Source organism: Amblyraja radiata, chromosome 7 (assembly GCF_010909765.2).
Source record: "Amblyraja radiata isolate CabotCenter1 chromosome 7, sAmbRad1.1.pri, whole genome shotgun sequence".
Lineage (NCBI taxonomy): Eukaryota > Metazoa > Chordata > Chondrichthyes > Rajiformes > Rajidae > Amblyraja > Amblyraja radiata.
The window spans coordinates 24,636,979-24,663,495 of NC_045962.1; the positions used below are offsets into that span (position 1 = coordinate 24,636,979).

At 42.3% G+C, this 26,517-nt stretch overlaps 1 protein-coding gene across 2 annotated transcripts; it reads right to left on the reverse strand.

The window, feature by feature from the left end:
• Positions 1 to 7,956: 7,956 nt before the first annotated feature.
• hnrnpa3 (heterogeneous nuclear ribonucleoprotein A3) lies at positions 7,957 to 17,319 on the reverse strand. 2 transcript variants are annotated; one of them, XM_033023873.1, is made up of 11 exons: positions 17,206 to 17,318; positions 15,683 to 15,805; positions 14,572 to 14,718; positions 14,285 to 14,495; positions 13,129 to 13,221; positions 12,937 to 13,050; positions 11,695 to 11,766; positions 9,746 to 9,913; positions 9,550 to 9,669; positions 9,056 to 9,131; positions 7,957 to 8,968 (listed from the first exon to the last, which is right to left on the reverse strand). In XM_033023873.1, exons 1-10 carry the CDS (start codon positions 17,209 to 17,211, stop codon positions 9,073 to 9,075), a joined length of 1,113 nt encoding a protein of 370 aa, XP_032879764.1. In that variant the 5' UTR covers positions 17,212 to 17,318; the 3' UTR covers positions 7,957 to 8,968; positions 9,056 to 9,072. The 2 variants fall into 2 exon arrangements, with proteins under 2 accessions (XP_032879764.1, XP_032879765.1); XM_033023874.1 differs by lacking the exon at positions 9,746 to 9,913 and having other exon boundaries at positions 17,206 to 17,319.
• Positions 17,320 to 26,517: the final 9,198 nt, after the last annotated feature.

The window sequence follows — 26,517 nt, forward strand, 5'->3', positions numbered from 1 at the left end:
TGAAAAGAAAAATTGGCTCATCCACTTCAAGAAACATATTCTGCCTTATTGGCCCAACTCACTTTAGTGCCATTAACTTGCCCGAGCAGATTTATCAAGGTGGCTCAATATTCTATTTTTTGCTTATCCTCCTCCAAATGCCATATACTAGTTCTACAGCAGTCGGGCATTCTATCTATCTCATTTGATATGTTTGTGTACCTCGCTAATGTTGCCTGCCAATTTGATCATTTTGTCGTGTATTTAGATATCAATGATGTCGGTGCATGGTCATAGGAATTTTGACATTTAAGCCTTGACATCTAAACTTTCAGGTCTTTCCAACCTCCCCACTCATCATCTTGTCAACAATGAGGCACATCAATAACAATGAAAATATAAAAATAGTGAACATAAATTACAAACTTGTACAGAATTGATCGTTTGAAATCAATACAACATTCATTGTCCTCTTTTATCTCACAAGGTATTAAAAAGGTAGTTTACCTAATTATTAATACACAGGTTCACCTGCTTGCTCAAATACATATTGACTGCTAGTTTGAATAGCCACACAAGGAACTCCCACAATTCACACACTGTGACAGTAAATATTTTTGAAATCCCCAATGTTTTTCCTTGGTATCTTAGTTAAACACCAATACACACATGTTGACAGTAAGACTACAAGTGCTTAAAAAAAGGTAAACATACAAATAACTTGCATGTCTGAAGGGTCTCGTCCTAAAACGTCACCCATTCCCTCTATCCAGAGATGCTGCCTGTGAGTTATTCCAGCATATTGTGTCTACCTTTAAATAAATATTTATATTCTAAGTTATAGCACTGGTTCTTCATGTACTGCAGCTCTATGACAGTAGTGGCCATCTAAGACTTTACTCAAAATTCTGACCATTCTTCCAACTGGATTAAAAAAAAGTTTGAATTCTCTCTGCAAATGCAATCTCTTTGAATGATAAAAAGCATTTAAGTAAATATTTGTGCTGCATTTCCAACTGTATCATTACATATATTCAATTAATTCTTAAACCAGGGTGTTACCATTTTCTCTGTGTTATCAGTGTGATTTCATTTTCTCACGGATAATTTGGCAGAACCACAATATGGTTTCTGGATTACAACGAAGCAATTATCCATTACCTTTAGATATTCAACATTAGATATCAAAGTAGTTCAAATTACACTCCTGTCCTAAAGTGTGGTGCTCAGAACTAGACACTACTGATTTGTACTTAAAAGGATATGACTTTTGTTGCTCTTGCAGTCTACAAAATATCAATTCATGCATGTTAACCCACTTTCAATAAACCTTGTGTGATTCTGTTAATGTCCCACATTACAGGATTTGATTCCTTATCCTTTCAGTCGCCCTAGATATATATATTTAAAAACACTAGCTTTCTCACCGATTTTTTTCCTGCACGTGTCATGGTGCTCTTTATAATAATCATTTCAATCTTTTACTCTGCTTATTTTGGAGGGTACCTCAAGACCACGTTTTCTATTATTTATGTACGATCAAATTCAGCTGCTTGATACTTGAAGATCAATGTACAAATGATCAGTTTGAACACGGCGATTTTTAGGGGAATTTGAATAGTTCAACAATACAATAATTGGGAGAAAAAGTGATATTTAGATGATGGCTACTCCAAGTCCAATATTTTCAATCGTAATAAATGTGATTTGAAGATTTCAACCCTATCGATGATAACTATAAGCAACCAGACAACCATGGAATCGGTTTATTTAAAATGGACAAGTTTGGGTTCGGTGGAGATTCGCCGCCTGGTGGTGGCCCATGTATAACTTATCACTTCCGCTGTTTGCCCTCCTGTCTTCAATCTGATCAGTTCTCAAACCTGCACAAGCTTTTAACCAAATCCATAAGTAGAACTGCCCTGGCAGACCCATTGTTTCTAGAGACCAAAGACCTGAAACATCACCAATTCCTTTTCCCCAGAGATGTTGCCTGACTCGCTCTCAGATTGTGGTTATCATCGGTATAAAGCATCTGCATCTAATTAAATTAATCCAGCAATAGTAGACAAATTTAGATCAGACACATGAATACAAAATTAAGTTTGTTCTAATTTGGTTGTAAAACTTAATGCTCCAAGATTTAAATCTCCTGCATTATAATGAAATGCCCTAGGCCAATATAACTAAATAGGTGTTCAAAAGGGAACTGCAGATGCTGGAATATCGAAGGTACACAAAATTGCTGGGGAAACTCAGCGGGTGCAGTAGCATCTATGGAGCGAAGGAAATAGGCGACGTTTCGGCCCGAAACCCTTCTTCAGACTCAGGTCTGAAGAAGGGTTTCGGCCCGAAACGTCGCCTATTTCCTTCGCTCCATAGATGCTGCTGCACCCGCTGAGTTTCCCCAGCAATTTTGTGTACCTTAACTAAATAGGTGCTCATTTTTACAGATCCAAACTTCAACTAGTGCCCTCCATATTTGTACCAAAGACCCATCATTTATTTATTTGACTGTGTACTCCACAATTTGAGATTTGTAATAGAAAAAAACACATGGTAAACTCCCGAAGAATGTTTCTGATCTATCGGACAGGTGTTTGGGGTTTTTTCTTTATTATAGAGAATTCTTGTTATCAGCTGTGGAGGTCATCCTTGGCCTGTCTGTCCCTTTGCAATTAGTAAGCTCACCAGTGCTTTCTTCTTAATGATGTTCCAAGCAGTTTGGTAAGCCTAAGGTTTGGCTGATGTCTGTAACCGCTTTATTCTTGTTTCTGTCCCATAATGGCTTCTGATTGACTTTGATTCTGATTGAGATTGACTACAATGACTTTCATTGGCACAACTTTGCTCCTCATGTTGATAAACAGCAATAAGTTTCCAAAGGTGATGGAAAGACTGGAGGAAACATTAGGTGCTGAGAGCTCTCTTATAATTGTATTAAGGAGGCAATTACAAAAATCTATGAAGCCATGTGTCCCAAACATTATGACACTCTGAAATGGGGGGGGGGGGAGGAGACGGAAGACAACTATGTATAAACACTGCTGTCATTTCTAAATGGTGAAACCAAATGTTTAAAAATGGCCTTTAAATCTGACAATGTGCATTTTAACCACATGTGATTTTTTTTTCCCATTACAAATCTCAAATTGTGGAGTAGAGGCAAATAAATAAATGATGGGTCATTGTCCCGAACATTATGGAGGGTAATGTAGGTTTAGAATTTAAAAAAAGCTCTCCAGAAAAATACCCAGTTTGAGATTGTCTAAAGAATTGTCTCGACCCGAAACATCGCCCATTCCTTCTCTCCAGAGATGCTGCCTCACCTGCTGAGTTACTCCAGCATTTTGTGTCTACCCCCAGTTTGAGTTGCTGTGCATTACATCACGTCACCTGCAATATAACCGCCTGCTGCTGCAGATAGTTGGGATGCAAAGCTTGGTGGAACAGTGAAGAGGCAATTATCCACAAAAGGGAAAGAGAAGATTGACCTTAAATTTTGCCCAAAAAAAGGAAAGCATAAATTATAAACATAACAGCATCAGGAAACAAATGTCACGTTGACCATATTGTGCAAGGTTGAAGATCAAGTGTTGCTATTGTACAAGACATGGGTATACTGATAGGTAACACTGCGAGTGAGGCAGCATTTCTGTAGAAGATGGATAGGCAACATTTCAGGTTGGGATCCTTCTTCAGACCTTATACCAGCACTTTTTTTTGTTTGGGTATCAGGTTATGGTTTGGTCCTGTACCCACTTGATATGCAGTAGTGTTGGGAGATTTGCAAGTGGGTGATAAAGACATATGATTGGCCACTTGGGATACAATACATTTCCCTTAGATGGCTTATAATATTTGGACATTTTTATTCCAAAACTGTGGGTGTGGTTATGTACTCAGTATTTTTTTTTATAAACCACCAATGGGGGATGAGGATGGATTGTTCATTGATGAGAAAGCAAGCTTTGGGAGAGGGAAAATAAGTCTGGATCAGTAATGATCTTATCAAACAGCATATCAGTGCCAGAAACAGTAATGAATACTACTCCTTACATTTTGCAGTTCCCAATGAAGTAACAAGAATTGATACTCGTCATAAGAACAGCAAAATCATGAACAGGATTTGACAATGCATACTTTCTCTTGGTATGCAGTTAACATAATTCAAGTGCTAAAGTTCCAAGTGCTCGGACTAGTCTGGCAACATGTTCTGCAGATGGAATGCAATATGTCCTACAGAGGGCCCTTACCAAACCTGTCCCACCGGACGGAGCCTAGTGAGTTGATAGATCGACTTTCCTCTGCATCCATGGAATGGTAACTCCACTCAAGTACAACATTGCTGTTTCTGTCGTGAAGTTAAGTTTGTAGCAAAGCCAAAAGCATTTTAACTTGTGACAAGTAATAAACACATTTACATTTTGTTCTTCTAGTAAACACAAATATTCAGATGTGCATTGTAAGATGTACCCAGCAGCATGTTGACAGATACAAAAAGGCTATTAGCACTGCTACATTTAAAATTAGTTACATGTCAGTAACAATGGTCAACTTTCAGCCTTTATTAAAGTTTTCATCCGACACTCATTTGGCCTCTTCAGTTGACCATGTTCATTAGATGTTGTGCTTCATACATGCAAGTCCAAGTCTTCCAATCAGGCAGCTCAAGTATATTTTAAAACAGTTAAGAATGATAAATCACAGGAGAATGGGGAATGGTCAGGTGTGGGGGGGGGGGGGGGGGAAGAGGAAAAAAAGGGGTGGTGGTGCAGGGCAAGGGCAACAATACCAAGGACTGAGTAACCAAACTACACAAATGCTACAAAAGATCCTTAATATTCCAAAATTTAAAAAATCTAGTTAAACAATCCAATATTAGAGGTAAATGAAATCCAAACTGAAAGTAGTTTTACATACATCAAAAAGTATGCTGTTTAGCATAATTTAACTTGCATTTTATATTGTCAGTATATTGCTACAATATTTAATGCTGCAATGCAAGCATGATTTCCTTGTTGAAGGTACCTTACATGATTAAGGTGGTTCATGGGACAAGCTTAAGGGACCAAATAGTCTTTCTATTCACAACACTGGCTTGTTTTCTTTAGTTATAACATTATTCAACCTCGACTAGCTGCATGATCTGCACCCCGGCACGTACCATCACACACAAAAAGCACTGGTTGTGAATGACAGGTCATTGTTACAAATGTTCCTCACAAATGGCCTAGGCTGAGAAAGTATTTAGCTGCTTCAAAAAACTTCCTTCCACCCATCAGTGTCAAAGTAATGATGATTATATCATCAAGAACTCAAAAAAAAAAAAAAAAAAAAAGTTCTTAATCGCTTCCAATGAGAACACTCATCAACTGTAGGAGCTTCATTTTAACCGGAGACTGTAATTGATGTGAAGTGGAGTGATCCAACCAATTTACCAACTATGTTCTAACCCTCATTGACAATAAACAAAACATTTGATATAATTTATATATCAGAAGGATATTGATTCAAGTTATATCTCATTATCTTAGCAAAGTGCAAGAAGTGATTTCTGCAGTTGGCATGTTCAGGAAATTGAAAAAACATTATATGCTCAAGTGATGCAAAAGATCCAAATTATAATCTTGGTCAAGTTTAAAAGGGTTCTGTACAACATTTGTGTGTGCGCCTCTAATGTGTGAACCTAAACATCTACTTCAAGCCACAAAATGCTTCTGGCACATGCTAATGTGACTATCAGTTACAAAATTTATTTTATTTAGTCAAAAAGCAGTGCACATTACCAGTACGTACCATTGAAGGGTGGCTATTTTAAAATATACTGAAAAAATTGAGTCTTGAGAGTACATGCTTCAGGTGAAATGGGCTAAGAGGAGTAACATCTGTTCTTAAAGTATCTAGTAGATGTGCACTTGGCTTTCATTTTAGTTGTTCAAATTTGTTTAACTTATTGCCAAACTATATCAAATCGTAAAGTCTGAAGAAGGGTCTCGACGCGAAACGTCACCCATTCCTTCTCTCCAGAGATGCTGACTGCTGACTTACTCCAGCTTTGTGTCTATCTTCGGTTTAAACCAGCATCTGCAGTTCCGTCTTACATATCAAATCCCCACCCTGTTAAAGGAACAACCAATCGGGCGATTAATCTAGTATTCAGGCCACACTAAATGATTTACAATCTCTATTTTCAATCAGAGGTGGCTTTTCTCCGTCAAGACCATCATTGTATCTCATTAATGTGGAGTGTTCTGAATTACATGCGTGACATCGGGCTGCAGCAGAAAATAATAGTAATTGGAGGCTGAAAAGTTATGTAAAGGATTGCTGTACACGTTTTTCACCTCAATTAAATATTTAAAAAAATACATTTTCAAACTACCTCTACAATGTTGGAGAGGCAGTATTTTGTTTTCTTTTCTTTTTTTCCTACAATTTTCACATTTTAATAACATATTTAGAATTTGGAAGCTCAGATGAAATGAGGGGCCACCAGAAGTGAAGGCAGAACATTCAGTAGTATAGCATTAACAAGACAAGATCACAAACCTTTATTAAATGCAGTTTTAATTTCAGAAGATAGCAGAAGTAATAAGCATGCAAATCCTGCAAGAACTAATCCCATCCTCTGTTCTAGTTTAATGAACTCCCCTGTAACTTAAAAATTATGCAACACTCTACATGCTTTGCCAACATGATGCAGGCTGACTGGACAACACTGTTTGTTAATGGTTCATGATGTGTTTAGAGCAAGATCTGTCTGCAAAGCCATTTGAGCTAAATGTGAGATTTGCCAAAGTTATATATCATGTTTTCGTATTAATTCATAACTATACCTGGTTGCAGAATGTATCATACGTTGGCATCAATTTGTGGAAAGAAAAAAATTACGATAGTTAAACTACCATACATTTTTCACCAATCTTACCCTTCTTGAAATTGAGCATTATCGTGGTAAGCAACTTGTCACAGTAAAAATGGATGATGACTTCTTAGCCAATCTGTAAATTAAGCAGATCAGTTATTCTCTCGATTTAATCCAAAATAATGAATTTTTCCAGGTTATTAAACACGTAGGATAAAAGTCAAGCCTTACCTACACTCGGCACTTTCCTCTCAGGTCTGCCTGCTAATCCTATTACAAGTATGTACGCTGCCCTGGTGTCTCTTTTAGTAGCTATTGCTGAGATGGTTCCATAGGTTGGAGGCTCTTGCTAGACTCTCTTCCACACTTCAGCTGTCATTCAGGCCAAGACCAAGCTGCCTAACAGCACATGGTTCTGCTTTTCCTTCCTTGGAGATGTGGCTCTTGTCCTGCCTCGTTATTCTTTAATTATGCTGACATGTCCAATTTCAATATGGTTGCAGTGGTCCTGTCTTAGTGCACCGCCATGTTTCACTGTGCTAATGTAGCTTGACTGCAGATATTCATAGCTTTTTCAGTCCTCTAACAAAAAGTTTGCATCTGTAGCTTGGGAATTTCAGTTCTGGAAGTGATCATTTACAGGTTTAATATGAAAATAACTGAAATGCATGCAATTCTGTTCACTCTCAGTCCTATTTATATTGGTATTTGAAAGTTGTCTTCTGACACCCTCTGCCCAAAAATCCAGTGATCAAAATCACACAATTCACTCATTTATGTTAGTGCATTTAAAACACTACTTAGTTTTCCATTGAATGTCAAAGCAGAAACAGTTCCACCAAAACAAATGACAGTAAAATTATATACTGGAAACACCAGCCTACCGTACCAACAAAATCAATACAAGGAGAGCGTTTTTTAAATTTAGCCCCATTATTCTTTTCAATAATGGTAATTATTACAAACATTATCAATATCTTGGACTATTGCACACATGCCAGAATACAAGTTGGAGAAAAGAATCAAGATTTTAAACGGAACTTTCAAATATTATAAGTAATCGTAAAATAGCTTAGGTATTGAGAGATCACAAGCAGCAAGGAAATGCGTATGGTATGAAATACAAGAATAAAAATATTCTTGCCATTTAATGCAACTCACTCAAGATTTATTACAACAATGCAGCACCATTTCTTAATTCCATGGGATACAATAACTGTACCCCATGCTTCCATAGGAATTTCCTGCATTATTAGGCAAAGGCAGGCAGATTTTACATTGCTGGTAAAGAAAAGTGTCCTATCCGACTTAAAAAAAAAAAACTTTGCATCCAAGAAGTAATTTACATTTGTGTCTGATAATCAAAAACTACACAAGTTATTTGTGGACTTGTGTTCCACCAATGATTCAAATTCATGTATAGTTTGTCTTGTTAATGTGAATAAAAAAACCTAACTGGATCAGACAAATACCTCCCAATTAGGAAATATTTTGAACTGCAATTTTCAGCACATTGTTTATCACATTATTTCAAATGACAAAGTATTTATTAGCCAGCCTTCTTCTTTATAAAAGAACACCAATAGCACAGATAGAGTGGCTCAATTGATTTGAAATTTCAAGATCATATTAACACATCACTTTGCCCTTAAAGTTTAGTAGACTTTGGCTAAAATTTCCAGTAACCTTTCGTATTGACACTGCTAAAAATTAAAGAGCACCTGTCTTGATTTACAATCAAGGAAAAACTGACTACACAGATCATTTAGTTAAAAAATTCTTATCCTTTTTATTCCCAATTTGGCCACCACAAAATACATGGCTCAACAGCTATAGTAATGAGGAAAATAAAGACATTGCTAGAACACAGTTAAAAAAAAACCTCAGAATTTACATCCAACAGCAACTATATTGCAACAAACAACTGCACTTTTTGCAATCTTTCTACAGGAAACAGTCCTGAACAAGAAATGTTAATGCTGCAGTGACTTCTCTGACTACCGGACCATCGCTCTTCCTGTGGGCAGCCTTTACAATGAACTTGGTCGATATTCTGTCTCAAAGTAACCTGCAGCTTTCCTGACAACTCCTGGCTCATCCTCTCCTGCTAAGAAATGTTGCCTGTTGAATGATACAGGATAAGACAGTTATTCATTGCACCGAGCATTGTGGATACTACACTTTCATGGAATTGGTATTCAAGTTTACCTTTCGGTAAAATGTGTTCAGTATCTCCTACCATAGCCACCACTTCCACCACTTCCACCACCAGAGGTATAACCACCTTGAAAAGAAAATTAAAAACATCTTGGCAAGTACAAACACAAATATAGTATTACAGATTTTTACCTTTTCAGTTCAAAATATTTCTTCCCTTTCCCATCCCAAATTCTGGAATACTAAGGAAAATGTTTAGTCATTATGATAAATTGTTAAATAGCATGCTGCATTTTCCCCAGTAGGTTATGCAAAATAAGTTGCCTCAACTCTTTCCCACACATACATGCAACATATAATGCTACAAAACACTAAACGCTATAATGCCAAATTGTCATTTTCATTTTAAACAACTTTGTTTTCCTTTCAGTGCTTAAGAAAAAATTGTGTGAAGCAGCTTTTCTTGTTAGTATTCCTAACAAGAAAAACTGACTGAGAATTAATATAATTGCTTCAAATTTAAGGTGTCTAATACTCGTACGCACCACCATAGGGAGCAGAATTACGCCCAAAATTGCTATTCCTCATGGGTCCGTAATTTGCGGATTGGTTAGAATAGTTTCCAAAGTCATTGTAGTTCCCACCTCCACTACCACCAAAATTACCTAAGAAAAATCAAAAGACGACATGTTAATTCACTTGAATGTATTTTATCTTTCAATCTATATGTCAAAAACTTACCTCCACCAAAGTTTCCACTTTCATTGTGGTTGTCGTAGCCACCACCACCATATCCTCCTCCACCACCACCACCTCCTTGGTCACCAAAACCCGGGCCACCACCGCCATATCCTCCTCCTCCTCCTCCTCCTCTACCACAGTAACCATGGCCATCTCCAAAATTGCCACCTGAAGAACATTAGTAGGTATTTGTATTAAAACCCACAAACTGATGTTCTCCTTCACCTAGCCTTTCTGCACCATCTTTCCACCTAGGGATTGGTTCTTCCCGGTCATACCCAACCGTCCTTTCCAAAGAGTGAATTAAATGCACAGTGGCTACAATTGCACAAGCTTAAATATCCCCTTGCTAATGCTACTTTCAGAACCTTCCCAAACAAAGTCAGGAACATAATTAGTCCTCAGCAGCATTAATTATAATAATTGTTTTTAATCTAAAGAAAATGCTTGCCTTCCGGGAATATTAGGTGGAGGTGGTGGAAGCCATTTTGAAACCCTGTGAAGAATGTTACATCAATAATAGCAAACACATCACATACTTCAGTTTTACTCTACCAAATTAAACTGTTCCTTAAGGTACTTCAATCGACATGGCAGGAAGTCTTAAAAACGCAAAACCTTGCATGTGGTCGGAGCAAACCTCAAGTACTTTGCTTTGCTTGTGCAGAATAGGGTGGGCTCATTGAAACAGAGTCAATGCTAAGGTGCATCACCTATGACATTAGGTAGCGAATTCCCGGACTGATCCAGCAACAATGTAGGATTGACAATAAATTATCAAATGTGAAGGTGCAGTTGTGGAGTCAGAACATAGGAAACAACTTGCTGCAAGGGGGACAGTTTTGTTAACTCAAAATGAAATTGAACACTGCGAACACCTTATTTAAGATGTAGGCAAGATCATTAAGAAGCTGAAAGTTGTTGGGCCACGGATGCTGCTTTGACGAACTGCTGCATTGACCTTGAGGCCAAGAACATTACTTCCAACAATCAGTAGCATATTTAATTGCCTTTTGCTTTAAATATAAATTGGAATGAGAGCTTTTCAGCAAATGTGGCTTAATTGTCCAACCCACATTGTTTTAAATGGAGGGCATTAAGAGCTAGACAATCAGGCAGTTTTGTCCACACGATTCCAGTATTCAATTTTACTGGATGGCTTAATTACATCAAGATAGGATTTGGTTACTGTTTCTTTTTGTGCAGCCAATCGCTTATCTCTCCTTGTCCATCAGGTCATTGCACAATTAATAAGATTCTCCACCTGATAATTGATAGTAGATTCCACTCCCCACCAGCCGAGTACCTCAAACTCTTGTATAACATGAAATTCAAAAGCCGCAATCACACACTTGCAATCTAGTTGGCAATACTTTGGCATTTCTTCAATGTAAATCGGAATAAATCCTGGAAGTCCTTACTCAAGAGACCATGGGAATCTTTACACCAGACTTTAGAAACGGTCAAGCAACTTACCTTTATAGCAACTATTGGCCTTCCAGCTAATAAATGCTTTATCCAGCAGATTGTAAAAACAAAGTATAACTAATTCAAAGAGCAGAACTGAAAAATGTGCATATTGGTACGATACTGGAATAGGTTGGGAAAGGATTCAGATCACAATTCTTTCAGTACGGCAGTCAAGCTCGTTGTTTACACATGTAATACCTTTAGCCATGAGAACTGAAGAATTTAACAAAATCTGGCCCTTGATGGCAGAGTCTGCAGCATGGTGAGAGACAGATGGACTGTAATATAAACTTGATTTGATAGCTTTGCTACTGCAGTTAAGCATTTATTTCAAAAAAACAAATGCAAACTAAAATTAAGTGAAAATGCAAAGCATTTACAGAGTAGAATTCATAACTGTCCCAAGAGAAAGCAGTAAGATTTTGAAATTGAAAGTTTATGCAGAATCTTAAATATCAGCATTTTAAACATCAACTTACCATCACCAAATCCATTATATCCACCGCCACCACTTCCATAATCATCCCTGCCATCTCCATAGTTTCCTACCCCTACGAGGAAAAGACAGTAATAAGCTGTACACAATTTCAGATTATCTTTATGATCTTCACTACAGACACTCTCACCCAAAACTGACAAAACTGTGCAAACTGCTGGCATATTTGATAACTGAGCTTTAGTGCATGGGAAAATGGGCAATGTATCACTACTAATCAAGAAAGAACTGGGTACGGGACAAGTCAGGGGTGAAGAGGAAAATCCGTGCTAGAAAGCAATTTAGCTTGACATTAGCCACTCTCAAAATTTGAGCAATGAAGTGCTGGGGGAACTCAGCAGGCCAGGTAACATCTGTGGAGAGAAATAGACAAGATGACGTTTCAGGGCAGGATTCTCCTTCAGACCACAAGCATTATTTCATCATCTGCATCTGCAGTCCCTTTGTCTCAGTAAAAGTTAATTGAGGTCACTTAGAAATTCATAATAAGATGAGGCTTTTTAAAAGTTGTTTTTGAAAAATCTAATTTAATTTTGATATTGATAAAGGAGAAAGGTATGTAACTAATATGGATTTTTGTGTCCATCAGACAAAAAGCTGGGACAAGGGGGTAGAAGCAATAAGTTAACACGGAAAGTGATCGATTATAAATTGTAGGTTCTCAGGTTGCGAGTGCTGGAGATAATACAGATATTTTATTATGAAGTCGTAACAATGGACTTTTCCGATGGTTAGAAAATAATGTTACTCTTTGTTCCAAACCCACTCACTAAGGTTGCAATTTAAGTAGATTGGTTCTTACTAAAGTATAAATTGGGTCTGTACCCATTAGAGACGAAAACCTCACTGGGCTGATACACCAGGTACAAGGATAGAAAAGGTTTAGAGGGATATGGGTCAAACATGGGCAAATGGGACTAGTTTATATTAGGCATCTTGGTCAGCATGGATGAGTTGGGCCAAAATGTCTGTTTCTGTACTATACGACTCCAAGAAGAATTTTCACCCAGGGGTGGTGAAATCTGTAACATGCTATTAAATGCAGGAACCTTTAAGCATTGGGCGAGCATCTGAATCCCCATAGCATTGAAAGCTATGGAGAATGTTGGAAAATGGGATTAGCATGGTTAGGATGGACATGTCAGGCCAAAGGACAAGCCTCTCCACCTTTTGATTCCACCATAGCTCAAATTTGTTAACCACACTATTAGAAAACACATTTTACCTCTGCCACTGAAATTTCCACCTCGATTATAATTTCCTCCTCCATTTCCACTGCCAAAATTTCCCGCGCGGTTCATGAAATTACCAGGGCTGCTGCCACCACTAGAACTGCGTCCTTAGAAAAACAGATGAAACAGTTAACTAAAGAATCATTCTACACTTCTTCACCTTGGTTTTTATTTCCTCCACTTACCTCTTTGACCAGAGCCCAGTCCCTGCATCTCTTGTCGTGAAAGTGCTTTCCTCACTTCGCAGTTATGGCCATTTATAGTATGGTACTTCTGGACTAAAATAAAAGTTTAATTAGTATCCTTTCCAAATTCCATGTAAAAAATTTGTTAATGACACGACCTGACACATTGAATCACTACATGCAACCCAATATCACGGGAGCATACCAGTTCCGTGTGTCAATGAAGGAGATTTAAAATGGCTTCCCAACTTACTGGTAACCTCTAGTTTCCCTGCATTAACTGAAATGTTGTCCTCTTCACGCTATGCCTAGTTGCCTCCCAAAGGTTCGAGAGAATAAATTTTTAATCAATCCCAGCAGTACACTCCAGATTTTACAACTCTGCACGAGTGGATTGCTTTCCCAAGTATTTTCTTGCGCCAAATACTTTAAATCCACAACCTCTAATTACCAACCCATTTTCCAGAAGTCTAGCGTTGACTATTTTAAACATCAATTTGAGTGCAAACCCAGCTTCTCCAATATCTCCACAGAACCCCAGTAAACGTCTGCTGCATTTATTCCAAAGCAACAGTACCCTAATCAAAATGCGATGCTAAGAATTCTCCACAATACTTGACAAGGCCCAAAGCGTAATCTGCAAAAGATTTAACTATGAATTCAATGCCCCCAAATTAAAATATATATACAACCCATTCATTTAAAACCCAGTCATGTTTAAAGGATCTCCAAAAATGCAGTGTTTCTTTCACTGCTCCCCACCCATCCCATTTTGAACATACTGCATCTGCATTGTCCCACTTGAACAGAATTACTTCCCATGTTTTACTTGTTTTTGCTAACCTGAAGTCTGCTCCATTATTGCATAAAATAAAAATATTAAAGTTATTTGCAAACTGCAATATTGTATTCTTATCTTCCGATTTGTTCACTTTAACACCCAGGTTTTCCCGCAGGACAACACGTTCATCTAACTTATCCTATAAACTCAAGTTACTACCATCCCATTAATCTCAACTGCTGCTTCACAAATTATGTTCTTGTAATACTCCTGTCCTCAATATATTCATATTCTAATTTATTAGTTTAGTAGAAATAGGCAGCCCACATTCCCCACTCACATCAAGAGGATACGTTTTTTTTTTTTAATACACACCAACAATTTTGTCAACTGAGTCGTGATCATCAAATGTGACAAACGCAAACCCTCGTTTTTTCCCACTTCCACGATCTGTCATAACTTCAATATTTTCAATTTTGCCATACTTTTCAAAGTAATCTCTTAGATGGTATTCTTCAGTATCTTCTTTGATGCCACCAACAAATATTTTCTTCACTGTTAAATGAGCACCAGGTTTTGTTGACTCCTGAAAAAGAGTTACAGTTTAGTTCTGGTCTCGATTTTCAAGTGCCATTTGTGTCAGGAAAAAAATTAAAACTTGCCTCTCTTGACACTGCTCTTTTTGGTTCTACAACACGGCCATCGACCTTGTGTGGTCGAGCAGCCATGGCAGCATCCACTTCCAATACATTGGAGTAAGTCACAAACCCAAATCCCCTTGAACGCTTTGCTTGTGGTTCTCTCATCACCTAAAAGCAGAAAGAAAGCAATCCATGAAAGGCAGAAATAGTCCTCGATGTTTCATGACTAGTTTCCCACTCTTGTGAAATGGAAACATGTATTTACACACTGTGAAGTACATAACTGACAATCGCCAATTCCTCAGAAACATCCCAAAAGTAAAAAGGCACAGGATTCAGCAAAAATAATGAAATCCAAAAACTGCAGGTGTTAGATATCTGAAATGAACAAGTAAATACTGTAAAACACAGCATCTGTGGAATTGCACAGATGATAGGTCAAAGACCCTTTGTTGAGCACAGGGCAGGATTTTGGCAGTATCATCTGATTGGTTGTAGCCCAGAACTACCCAGTAATGGGGAAAGAAAGATGACCAGTCAATTCGTAAGCATTTCATAACACAAAACAATGATCAATAGCATGACAATTTTTGGGGTAGTACCCCTCATCTCACTCCTGCCCCAAACATCTGGCCATGAGTAAATGTCATCAAGCCAGCTTCAGTTACAATAAATGAGCGTTTAACCAACAGGACTGCATTAACATTTTACATTGGGTGGCAAATGTTCCCAACATTACTTTGATGAAAAACAGCTTTCTTTACTCCATACACACAAAAGACTGCCATATGATCCAAGTCAGTCAACATCCAGACTTTGATGTTGGTTCTTAACTTCTTTTTGACACTTATGAAAGCACCTAGGACTGCCGTGATGCAGGAACGATCATCCACCCTCACTCTTCACACGGTTTTCACGGAATGTATCATGTACCATAGATTGAAGCCATGCTCAGGACAAGAGCAATCAAAAAAGCAAGGCAGGTTACAATTTTACATTGAGTATAGATTATGATGTATAGATGACAAGCAAATACAAAACCATTCGAGAAATTGATAGAAAGGATTACATTCTAACCACTAATTTATATAAATCAGAAAGCCTTGTGCAAAATGAGCCTAATTGATCTTACCACACAATCTGTTAACTGTCCCCATTGCTCAAAATGCTCTCTTAAACTCTCTTCATTCGTTTCAAAACTCAATCCACCGATGAACAGTTTGCGAACCTGCTCTGGTTCTTTTAGTTCTTGATCCTACAAAACAAGGTGGCAGTATGTTAAATCTACACCACTTATGAATGCTAAAGAATGAAACGGTTGACTAGAATCTCAACCGCTTTTGGCCAAGTCTAAGATCAGTATAGCTTTTCAGTACAACCATTTCAAATAAATATAAAAATTAGCATGACTAAAATTGCATACGCAGCTTTTGCACACATTTCGAGGCACAAATTCAAAATTTGCAGACGTTTTCTACTTCACCCTTTAATTTTTAACCAGGGAATCAATATTAGATATCAACAGGGAGAAACCAAGACTAATTTTCAAAACAGACATGAACAAAAGATGTTCATTAATGTAGGCAGCAATGAAAATACATTTGATAAAATGTATTATTAATGCAAATTCTTCACTAGCAAGTCCAGGATAACGAGGTAGATCAACGCAAGAACTACAACCTCCAAATAAGGTCAGAACTACATCGACTCGAGGGGCAGTGTTTTTGACTTTGCACTAATATTGTTTGTTTGCTTTTATGTTGTTTTGATGGCATTTAGAGTACAATGTTTACGTATCTGTTGTGCTGCTGCAAGTAAGAATTTCATTATTCCGTTTCGGGATAAATGACAAAACACTATTGACTCTCTTGAACCAACAAGGGGTAGTGGCCGCAGGTAATCTGCAGATTTTAAAACGAGGTACAGGCCATTTAACCCACGGTTAAAAACAACAGTGAAGAGCACCTTTCAGCATTTGGTCCATAGCCCTGCAGATTGGAGCAATAGTCTGAAGAAGGGTTGCCTGTTTCCTCGCTCCATAGATGCTGCCTCATCCGCTGAGCTTCTCCAGCATTTATGTTTACCTTGGAGCAATACAGTTTGTTTTAATTTCTACCTCCACCACTAAGCCCCACTATCTTCTGTGTGAATAAAGGCGCCTGATCCACTTTCAGACAGTTTAAATATATGGCTTTGGTTGTTGATCTCAAGTTGTGTTTCCCTCTTCATTTTATGCAATCCAAGTCTCGGTGGCCGCTGCGGTAAAGAAAGCTCGGCTAGTTAATGCAATGTTTTTTACTTCGCTCGTCCAGTCTTAAGGGCGCCGAGTCAATCTCCTGCACATTGCAACCTTGAAGTACTGCGGCTCTGCAGTGAGCCGCCGGCACCAGAGACGGCAGCAACAGCAACAGCGGGAGGAGGACACCGAGCGGCTCGTTGCTTCCCGCTCGACGGCCGGCCGGGCTTTCTCTCTCACGCCGGCCATCACTGAGCTCACCGCCATCTTAAAGCAGCGGCCAGGCCTCCATATTACGGCCACCGGCACCTTCACAGCAAACTGCTCTCTTACAAATAAACCACAAAACCAAATGGACGAGCAGAGACAACATTGGTGCTGAACCGTGAGGTGCCGAGGCCCGGACACCGAACACTTACCTCCATTCTGCGGGGTGATCGTCTACGGGACCCGGCGGCGGCTTAAACAGTCAACCTGATGGTGTCCGGACAGCGGCTGCAGCACTGCAGCCCCGCCCAGCCCCGCCCTGCCCTGCCAATCACATGGATCCCGCCCACATCACGTCACTCGCCATCACCTCGCCCCAACATGCACGTCCTCGCTCTGACCCCGCCCCTACCTTCACGTCAATCACCCAAACCCCGCCCTGTGCCAACAAGCCACGCCCCTCGCTCTCGTCAATCACACTGGCATCGCCTCCTGTCCACAACCACAAGCACCTCCAAACCCCGCCCCGCGTCCACGTCAGTCATTCCGACCCCGCCCACTAGCCACGTCAATCACATGAGCCTCGCCCGCGGACACTCCGCCCCATGTCCACGTCAATCACCAGACTCCGCCCACTGTTGCCAAAGGTCCACGTCAATCACCAGACTCCTTTGACTGTTGCTGTCCCCGTTTTGGCTTGCTATACGATCTTTGGTTTTGACGTCGCCACGCAGGCGCTACTACGTCATTGCGTTCTCGGTGGTGGGGGCGTGGCGACCCTCAACTGTCTCAGCTCAATGATCTATGATCTTTGCCCTACAGCATCTCGAGGGCAAGGTCCCAACTAACATGCAAATGTGACCTGTCAAGTAGCCAACAACCTCCAAGTTCATCCGTGATTCTCCTCTCCTCTCCAACCTTGACCCATTGATCCTTTTCCCCTGTCCCCTTCCACCTTAGGCTTTCTTTGGCTTCACAATTTGCACAATACCCACACCACCCTGGCAATGCTCTCATTCCACTGCTGCCATGGGGAAGAAGAAGGTATAGTAGCAATGTTACAAAATTTTGAGATTTTAAAAATCAAGTCTGCAATTTATCCCATCAGATAAAGCATAAAAATAAGTTTAATTTGACACCTAATTCACTTTCATATCTCAAGTATTAAAAAAGTTATGGCCATTTTCATACTGGGAAATGAGCATCTTGTTCCCTATTGATTTTCTATGGACATAACAAAAAAGCTGTGATCGTGAACAGTCAAAAGCCCATAACTTTCTTAAAAATTAAGAGAACTGAATGAAATTTTCAGTTATCATAGATTGAAGCATTCTGAAACAAATATAAAATAATCTTACTTGGATGACCTGAAATTAAAGCATATAATTAGTTAGTTACCTAATTGTAGCTAATTTCAGACTTCAATTACTAGATCTAAACATCTATCCATTTCTTAATAAATGATTAACATTTTTAAATAGCCTAAATGTCCAAATAATATTCACAAATAATTCACAATAAAACATGATTTTTAAATCTCATTTACATTAATTTATAGACCAAATGGAAGGAATTTAGTGTTCAATTGCTGTAAATAAATGCCCATTTAAATCAGCTTTCCAGTGGGTCCCCGTGGAACGCGCTGCTTTAGAACGTTCACATTGCGGTAGATTTGTGCCTCAAATGCCGAGAAAAATACTGCGGGATATAATGGGCCCAAATTGAGCTACTCGCAATATTAAACTTTGTATAAAGGGATCTTTAGAAGCCCTTTTTAATGTAAAAATATACAGCCTACCTTCAGATATTTGCTTTATGAGACCCTGCGGGTGCGGGTGGTCGCGGGTTTAAAGATTGATTTTTAAACTACTATAACTATTTTACGAGGCCTTTAAAACTAATAATAGCTTTTGCGACGGGGTCTTTCAGCGATTTTTCGTTAATAATTAACTAGGCTGAACATCTTCGATTTGAACAGCCTAGAGAAAATCGCGTTTTAAACCCGCCCCCTCTAAACGGCGCCAAAATCGCGCACAACCTCAGCGGCAGATATTCAACGACGCTTCAGGTAGGCTTTGCAACATACCTAGGTATAGGAGTCTGAAAACTAACATCAGCTTCTTCCCAAAAACTATCAGGCTATCGAACTATAAACATTCCAACACAACTCTGAACTATGAACTTCCTGGGTTGCCCAAGGGACTTTGGGCGTTGTTATGTTTTTGCACAATATTGTTTTTTTTTAATGTATTAACTTTTTTAAATGCTTATTATATCTGTTGCGTACTGTGTTTTCACATCTGTTGTGCTGCTGCTACAGGCAAGAATTACATTGTTCTGTTTCAATACATATGACAATAAAGTAAGTAAGTAAGTAAGTTTATTGGCCAAGTAATCACATACATGGAATTTGCCTTGGTGCTCCGCCCACAAGTAACAACATGACATACAGTGACAGTTACGAATGACTCAGAAAACACTAAACATTAATAATAATAAAACATTAATGATAAAACACCATTGATTAAGCATGTGAACCAACAAAATACCAGAGCAAAGGGAGGCTACAGATTTTTGGCTATTGAGTAGAGCAACTATTCGTGGATAAAAACTGGTTTTATGTCTGGCTGTGGCAGCTTTGACAGTCCGGAGTCGCCTTCCAGAGGGAAGTGATTCAAAGAGTTTGTGGTCAGGGTGAGAGGGGTCAGAGATGATCTTGCCTGCTCGCTTCCTGGCCCTTGCAGTATACAGTTCATCAATGGAGGGAAGGTTGCAGCCAATAACATTCTCTGCTAATCGGACGATTCGCTGCAGCCTCCAGGTGTCGTGCTTGGTGGCTGAGCCAAACCAGACCATGATGGAGAAGGTGAGAACCGACTCTACGATGGCCGTGTAGAATTGGACCATCATTGCCTGTGGCAGATTGTGCTTCCTCAGCTGCCGTAGGAAGTACATCTCTGTTGTGCTTTTTTGACTGTGGAGTCGATGGTCGCCCACCACTTAAGGTCCTTGGAGATGATGGTTCCCAGGAACTTAAAAGACTCCACAGATGTGACTGTGGTGTTGTTGATGGTGAGTGGGGTGAGGGGAGGGGGAGCTCTCCTAAAGTCTACAACCAATCCCACTGTCTTAAGAGCATTGAGCTCTAGGTTGTTGCTACAGCATCAGGACGCCAGCTGTGACACTTCCTGTCTGTAGGCAGATTCCTCCCCATCCTGGATCAGTCCAATCAGGGTTGTGTCATCCGCAAACTTGAGAAGCTTGACAGAGGTGTCTGTGGAGGTGCAGTCGTCGGTGTAGAGAGAGTAGAGAGGAGAGAGTACGCAGCCTTGTGGTGCTCCTATGCTGAGTGTTTGCGGATTCGAGATGTGCTTTCCCAGCCTCACATGCTGCTTCCTGTCTGTCAGGAAGCTGGTGGTCCACCGACAGAGGGGTTCAGGCACAGTCAACTCGGAAAGTTTGGAGTGTAGTAGCTCTGGCACAATGGTGTTGAATGCACAGCTAAAATCAACAAACAGGATCCTCGCATAGGTCCCCTGGCGGTCTAGGTGCTGTAGGATGAAATGCAGGCCCAGGTTGACTGCATCATCCACAGATATATTGGCCCGATATGCAAACTGCAGAGGGTCCAGCAGGGGATTTGTGATATTTTTCAGCTTGGCCAGCACAAGCCTTTCGAGTATCTTCATGACTACAGAGGTCAGTGCGACAGGCCTGTAGTCAATAAGACAAGTAATCCTTGCCTTTTTGGGTACAGGGACAATAGTGGAGACTTTGAAGCAGGCAGGGACAGTACATGTTTGCAGGTACACAAAATTGCTGGGGAAACTCAGCGGGTGCAGCAGCATCTATGGAGCAAAGGAAATAGGCGACGTTTCGGGCCGAAACCCTTCCTCAGACTGATGGGGGGTGGGGAAAGAAAGAAGGAAAAAGGGAGGAGGAGGAGGAGCCCGAGGGCGGGCGGATGGGAGGAGACAGGACGGAAAGTGCCCGGGGAGGGGGTGGTGCGGGAGGGAAGGGAAGAATTGACGAGGGAGTTGCGGAGGGAGCGGTCTTTGCGGAAGGCAGACATGGGGGGAGATGGGAAGATGTGGCGAGTGGTGGGGTCACGTTGGAGGTGGCGGAAATGGCGGAGGATTATGTGTTGTATTTGCCGGCTGGTGGGGTGAAAGGTGAGGACCAGAGGGACTCTGCCCTTGTTGCGTGTGCGGGGATGGGGAGAGAGAGCAGTGTTACGGGGTATGGATGAGACCCTGGTGTGAGCCTCATCTATGGTGGCGGAGGGGAATCCCCGTTCCCTGAAGAACGAGGACATTTCCGATGCCCTGGTATGAAATGTCTCATCCTGGGAACAGATGCGGCGTAGGCGGAGGAATTGGGAGTAGGGGATGGAGTCTTTACAGGGGGCAGGGTGGGAAGACGTGTAGTCCAGATAGCCATGTGAGTCAGTGGGTTTGTAATGTATGTCGGTCAGGAGTCTGTCCCCTGCGATGGAGATGGTGAGGTCAAGGAATGGTAGGGAAGTGTCGGAAATCGTCCAGGTGTATTGGAGTGCCGGATGGAAGTTGGTGGTGAAGTGGATGAAGTCAGTCAGTTGTGTGTGGGTGCAGGAGGTGGCACCAAAGCAGTCGTCAATGTAGCGGAGGTAGAGGTCGGGGATGGGGCCCTGGTACGCCTCGAACAAGGATTGTTCAACGTACCCGACAAAGAGGCAGGCGTAGCTGGGGCCCATGCGTGTGCCCATAGCTACGCCTTGTGTTTGGAGGAAATGGGAGGAGTCAAATGTAAAGTTATTGAGGGTGAGGACCAACTCCGCTAAGCGGAGGAGAGTGTCAGTGGCTGGGTATAGGTTGCTCCTCTGGTCGAGGAAGAACCAGAGGGCTCTGAGGCCATCCTGGTGGGGGATGGAGGTGTAGAGTGACCGGACATCCATGGTGAAGATGAGGGGGTGAGGGCCCAGAGAGTGGAATGCGTGGAGGCGGCGGAGAGTGTCTGAGGTGTCTAGAACATAGGTGGGGAGGGATTTGACCAAGGGGGATAGGATGGAGTCAAGGTATGTGGAGATGAGTTCGGTGGGGCACGAACACGCAGAGACAATGGGTCTGCCGGGAGAGCCGGGTTTGTGGATTTTGGGGAGAAGGTAAAAACGGGCTGTGCGGGGCTGGGGAACGATGAGTTTGGAGGCTTGGTCAGGTAGGGCGTGGGAATTGATGAAGTCGGTGATGGTGCTAGAAATGGTGGCCTGGTGCTCGTCAGTGGGGTCATGGTCCAAGGGTAAGTAGGAGGAGGTGTCCGAGAGTTGGCGCGTGGCCTCAGCTTTGTAGAGATCGGCGCGCCAGACTACCACGGCACCTCCCTTGTCGGCTGGTTTGATGACCCCGTCTGGGTTTTTGCGGAGTGATTCGATGGCAGTGCGTTCAGAGGGGGAAAGATTGGAGTGAGACAGGGGAGTGGAGAAGTTGAGGCGGTTGACGTCGCGGCGGCAGTTCTGAATGAAGAGTTCCAGAGCCGGGACTTTCTGAGGGGGGTTCCACGAGGAGGGGGTGCGTTGGAGACGGGAAAAGGGGTCATCATTAGGGGGCGAGGACTCCTTCCCATGGAAGTGCGCTGTGAGGCGGAGACGACGGTAGAAGCGCTCCAAGTCATGGTGGGCGCGGAACTCATTGAGATGGGGACGGAGGGGGACAAAGGTGAGACCTCTGCTGAGGACAGACCGTTGGGTGGGGGAGAGGGGGAGGTCGGGGGGGATGGTGAACACCCGGCAGGGGTGGGAGTTGGGGCCAGAGGTCACTGTCTCCTCCCATCCGCCCGCCCTCGGGCTCCTCCTCCTCCCTTTTTCCTTCTTTCTTTCCCCACCCCCCATCAGTCTGAGGAAGGGTTTCGGCCCGAAATGTCGCCTATTTCCTTTGCTCCATAGATGCTGCTGCACCCGCTGAGTTTCCCCAGCAATTTTGTGTACCTTCGATATTCCAGCATCTGCAGTTCCCTTTTGAACACATGTTTGCAGGGACTGGTTAAAAATGTCTGTATAGACAGGTGCCAGCTGTTTGGCACAGAGCTTAAGAGTAGAGGGGGAAACATTGTCAGGTCCTGGAGATTTCCGGCTTTTTTGTCCTTTGAAAAGCCTCTCCACCTCCTCTATTTTTATTGTTGATATTTGATAAATGATGTTTTGCAGCACAGAGGGTGTGGGTGATTGTGTGTGAAGTGGTGATTGGAGGGGGGTGGGTGTAGAAGGGCCCATTCTTTGCAGACTGAGGTCAGGCTGTGAGTGGGTGTGAAGTGAGTCTTTTCATACTGTTCAAAAGGGAACTGCAGATGCTGGAATATCGAAGGTACACAAAATTGCTGGGGAAACTCAGCGGGTGCAGCAGCATCTATGGAGCGAAGGAAAGGGGCGATGTCATACTGGAGTCTTGCCTTAATGAGGTGTGAAGTGGTGAATGGGAAGGAGAGGGTGCAGGGTCCATTCTTTGTAGACTGGGGTCTGGCTGTGTAGGTTGGGGAGGGGGGAGGGGGTACCAGGGTTACGTTTCTGATGTTCAAACCTGCAGTAAAACTCATTCAGGTCATTGGTCAGCTGATGATTGTCCAAAGAGCTTTCCTCTTGTAGCTGGTAATTTCTTGCAAGCCCTTCCAAACTGAATTGAATTGAATTGAATTGAATTGAATTGAATCCTTTATTTGTCATTCAGACCTTTCGGTCTGAACGAAATGTTGTTGCCTGCAGCCATACATGTAATAATAACAACACACAATAAACACAAATTAACATCCACCACAGTGAGTTCACCAAACACCTCCTCACTGTGATGGAGGCAAAAGTCTTAGAGTTACTGTCTCTTCCCTCCTCTTTTCCCTCTGCGCTGAGGCGATACCCCACCGGGCGATGGTAAGTCAGTCCCGCGGTTCAAGCTCCGCAGCCCGGGGGTGGTCGAAGCTGCCGCCCTGCAGTCCAGCGGACGCAGCTGTTGCCACGGGAGCTCCGGAAAACAGGCACCAGCCTGTGCCCTGCGAGCTCCCGACGATGTCGTCCACTGGCCCGCAGCTGAGCCCCGGATTCAGGTCGCTGCCGCCAGAACGCCGCCTCAGCCACCGGAGCACCGTCTCCGCCCCGCACCGGGCCGCCCACACGGCAGCGTCTCAGCCCCGCACCGGGCTGCCCCCACGGGAGCACCTTCCAGCCGGGAGCCGGTCCGCCCACACCGGAGCACCTTCCAGCCGGGACCCAGACCGCCCTCACGGGAGCGCCTTCCAGCCGGTAGCCGCGCCGCCCGCACGGGAGTGTCTCAGCCCCGCGCCGTCCGCCCTCACCGGAGCGCCGAGTCGTGCCGCTGCCCGAACGTCGCCGCAGCTCGAAGACGGCCAGCCTCGCTGGCTCTACCTCCGGATCCTCGAGGTTGGTCGCAGGTTGGAGGCCGCCAGCTCCGCCATTAGGCCTCAGCTCAGGCGGAGGAAGAGAAGGGGGATACGACAAAAAAGTCGCATTCCCCCGAAGGGAGAGGCAGAAAGCCCTGTTTCACCCCCCCCACACACACATAACACCACCTAATAACCAAAAATTTAACTGAACTAGACAAAAAAAAAACACAAAAAAGTAAAAACAGACAGACTGCAGGCGAGCCGCAGCCGTTTCACAGCGCCGCCACTTCTGAAGAAGAGTCACTAGCTGAGAACTTGCTCCTCAACTTCTCAGAGTACCTTTCCTTGGCAGCTCTGATTCCTCTTCTCAGCTTGTACTTGGCCTGCCTGTAGAGGTCTACATCCCCGCTCCTGTAGGCCTCCTCTTTAGACCGTCGGAGCTGCCTGAGTTCTGTAGTGAACCAGGGCTTGTTGTTGTTGAACCATGCTCGGGTCTTAGTTGGAATGCAACTGTCCTCGCAAAAGCTGACATATGATGATACAATGTCCGTATACTCATCGAGGCTTGTGGTTGCTTCCCTGAACACATTCCAATCCGTGCAGTCAAAGCAGGATTGTAGGTTCTCAATGCCCTCGCTTGACCACTTTTTCGTTGTTCTGACCACAAGCTTAGCAGCTTTTAGCTTCTGCCTGTAGGTCGGAATAAGGTGAACTAGACAATGATCCGAGAGACCCAGACCCCCCCAGGGAATAGAGCGATATGCGTTCTTCATTGCCGTATAACAGTGATCGAGTGTTCTCTCCCCTCTGGTGGGGCAGGTAACATGAAGTCTGTATTTTGGAAGGTCACGGCTGAGGTTAGTTTTGTTAAAGTCCCCCAAAACAATGACCATGGAGACTGGGAAGTCACTCTTTACTCTCATTACCTGATCAATGAGTTGCATTTGCGCCTCACATACGCAGGCTTGGGGAGGAATGTAAACTCCAGCGAGAATAAAGGAGTTAAATTCCCTCAGAGTCTAGAAGGGTTTCCAGTTTATAAAGAGGGATTTTAGGTTGGGAGAGCAGAAATTTGACAGTAGCGTGATGTCGCTGCGCCATTCCTGGTTGGTATAGAAGCATATTCCACCGCCTCTTGATTTCCCCGCTACCTCCACTTCGCGGTCCGCTCTGTGAAGTTGGAAGCCAGCCAGTTGCAGCGCGCTGTCCGGGGTCGACTCACAAAGCCAGGTCTCGGTGAAACACAGGGCAGCAGCTCGAGAGAAGTCCTTGTTTGTCCAATGCATGAGTTGCAGTTCGTCCACTTTGTTCTTGAGAGAACGTACATTGTGTTAAAACGTGTGTTGAAGAAGGAACTGCAGATGCTGGTTTACACCAAAGATAGACAAAAAATGCTGGAGTAACTCAACGGGTCAGGGAGCATTTCTGGAGAAAAGGAATAATGACGTTTGAGGTTGAGACCCTTCATCGGATCCGCTTGACCTATCCTTATCTCAGATCATGTGTCTTTTCATCTCTGGCCTTTGTCCAAACATCTGCCTATTAAGATTCCTCCTCACCTCCTCACTATTATTATTATTATTGCACTGTTATTGTTTGTTTTTTGAGTATGAGTGCATATGTATGTATATATATATATATATATATATATATATATATATATAAAGAAACATATGTGAGTATGTGCATATATACACACTGAACTTTTGTTTTCCTCTTGTTTATCATATTATTTATTATATTACATATTCTGTTGTGCTGCAGCAAGTATGAATTTCATTGTTCTATCTGGGACATATAATATGTCCAAGGAGTTTTAATCAACAGGGGTTTCTGCTTTGCATATATTTTTTATTCTGAATAAATTTTATTTTTGAAATTTTAAAAAATCCTGAACTTTGTGATGCTATATGTTCCCCGATACCAAGCCACTGTCCTAAAGATCCTTCATAGACACAAAATGCAGGAGTAACTCAGCGGATCAGGCAGCATCTCTGGATCATAAATTAATCAGTCACTGGTTTGCATGATATGCCATCAGAACCCTGCTGTTATATGATACCATGGATCAGGTTGAGTGGCTCCCTGAGTAGACTGCCAAAGTCATTTGATGGAATGCCTCATCAACAAAGCTTTCAAGGAAGTACCAACACTGATCTGAA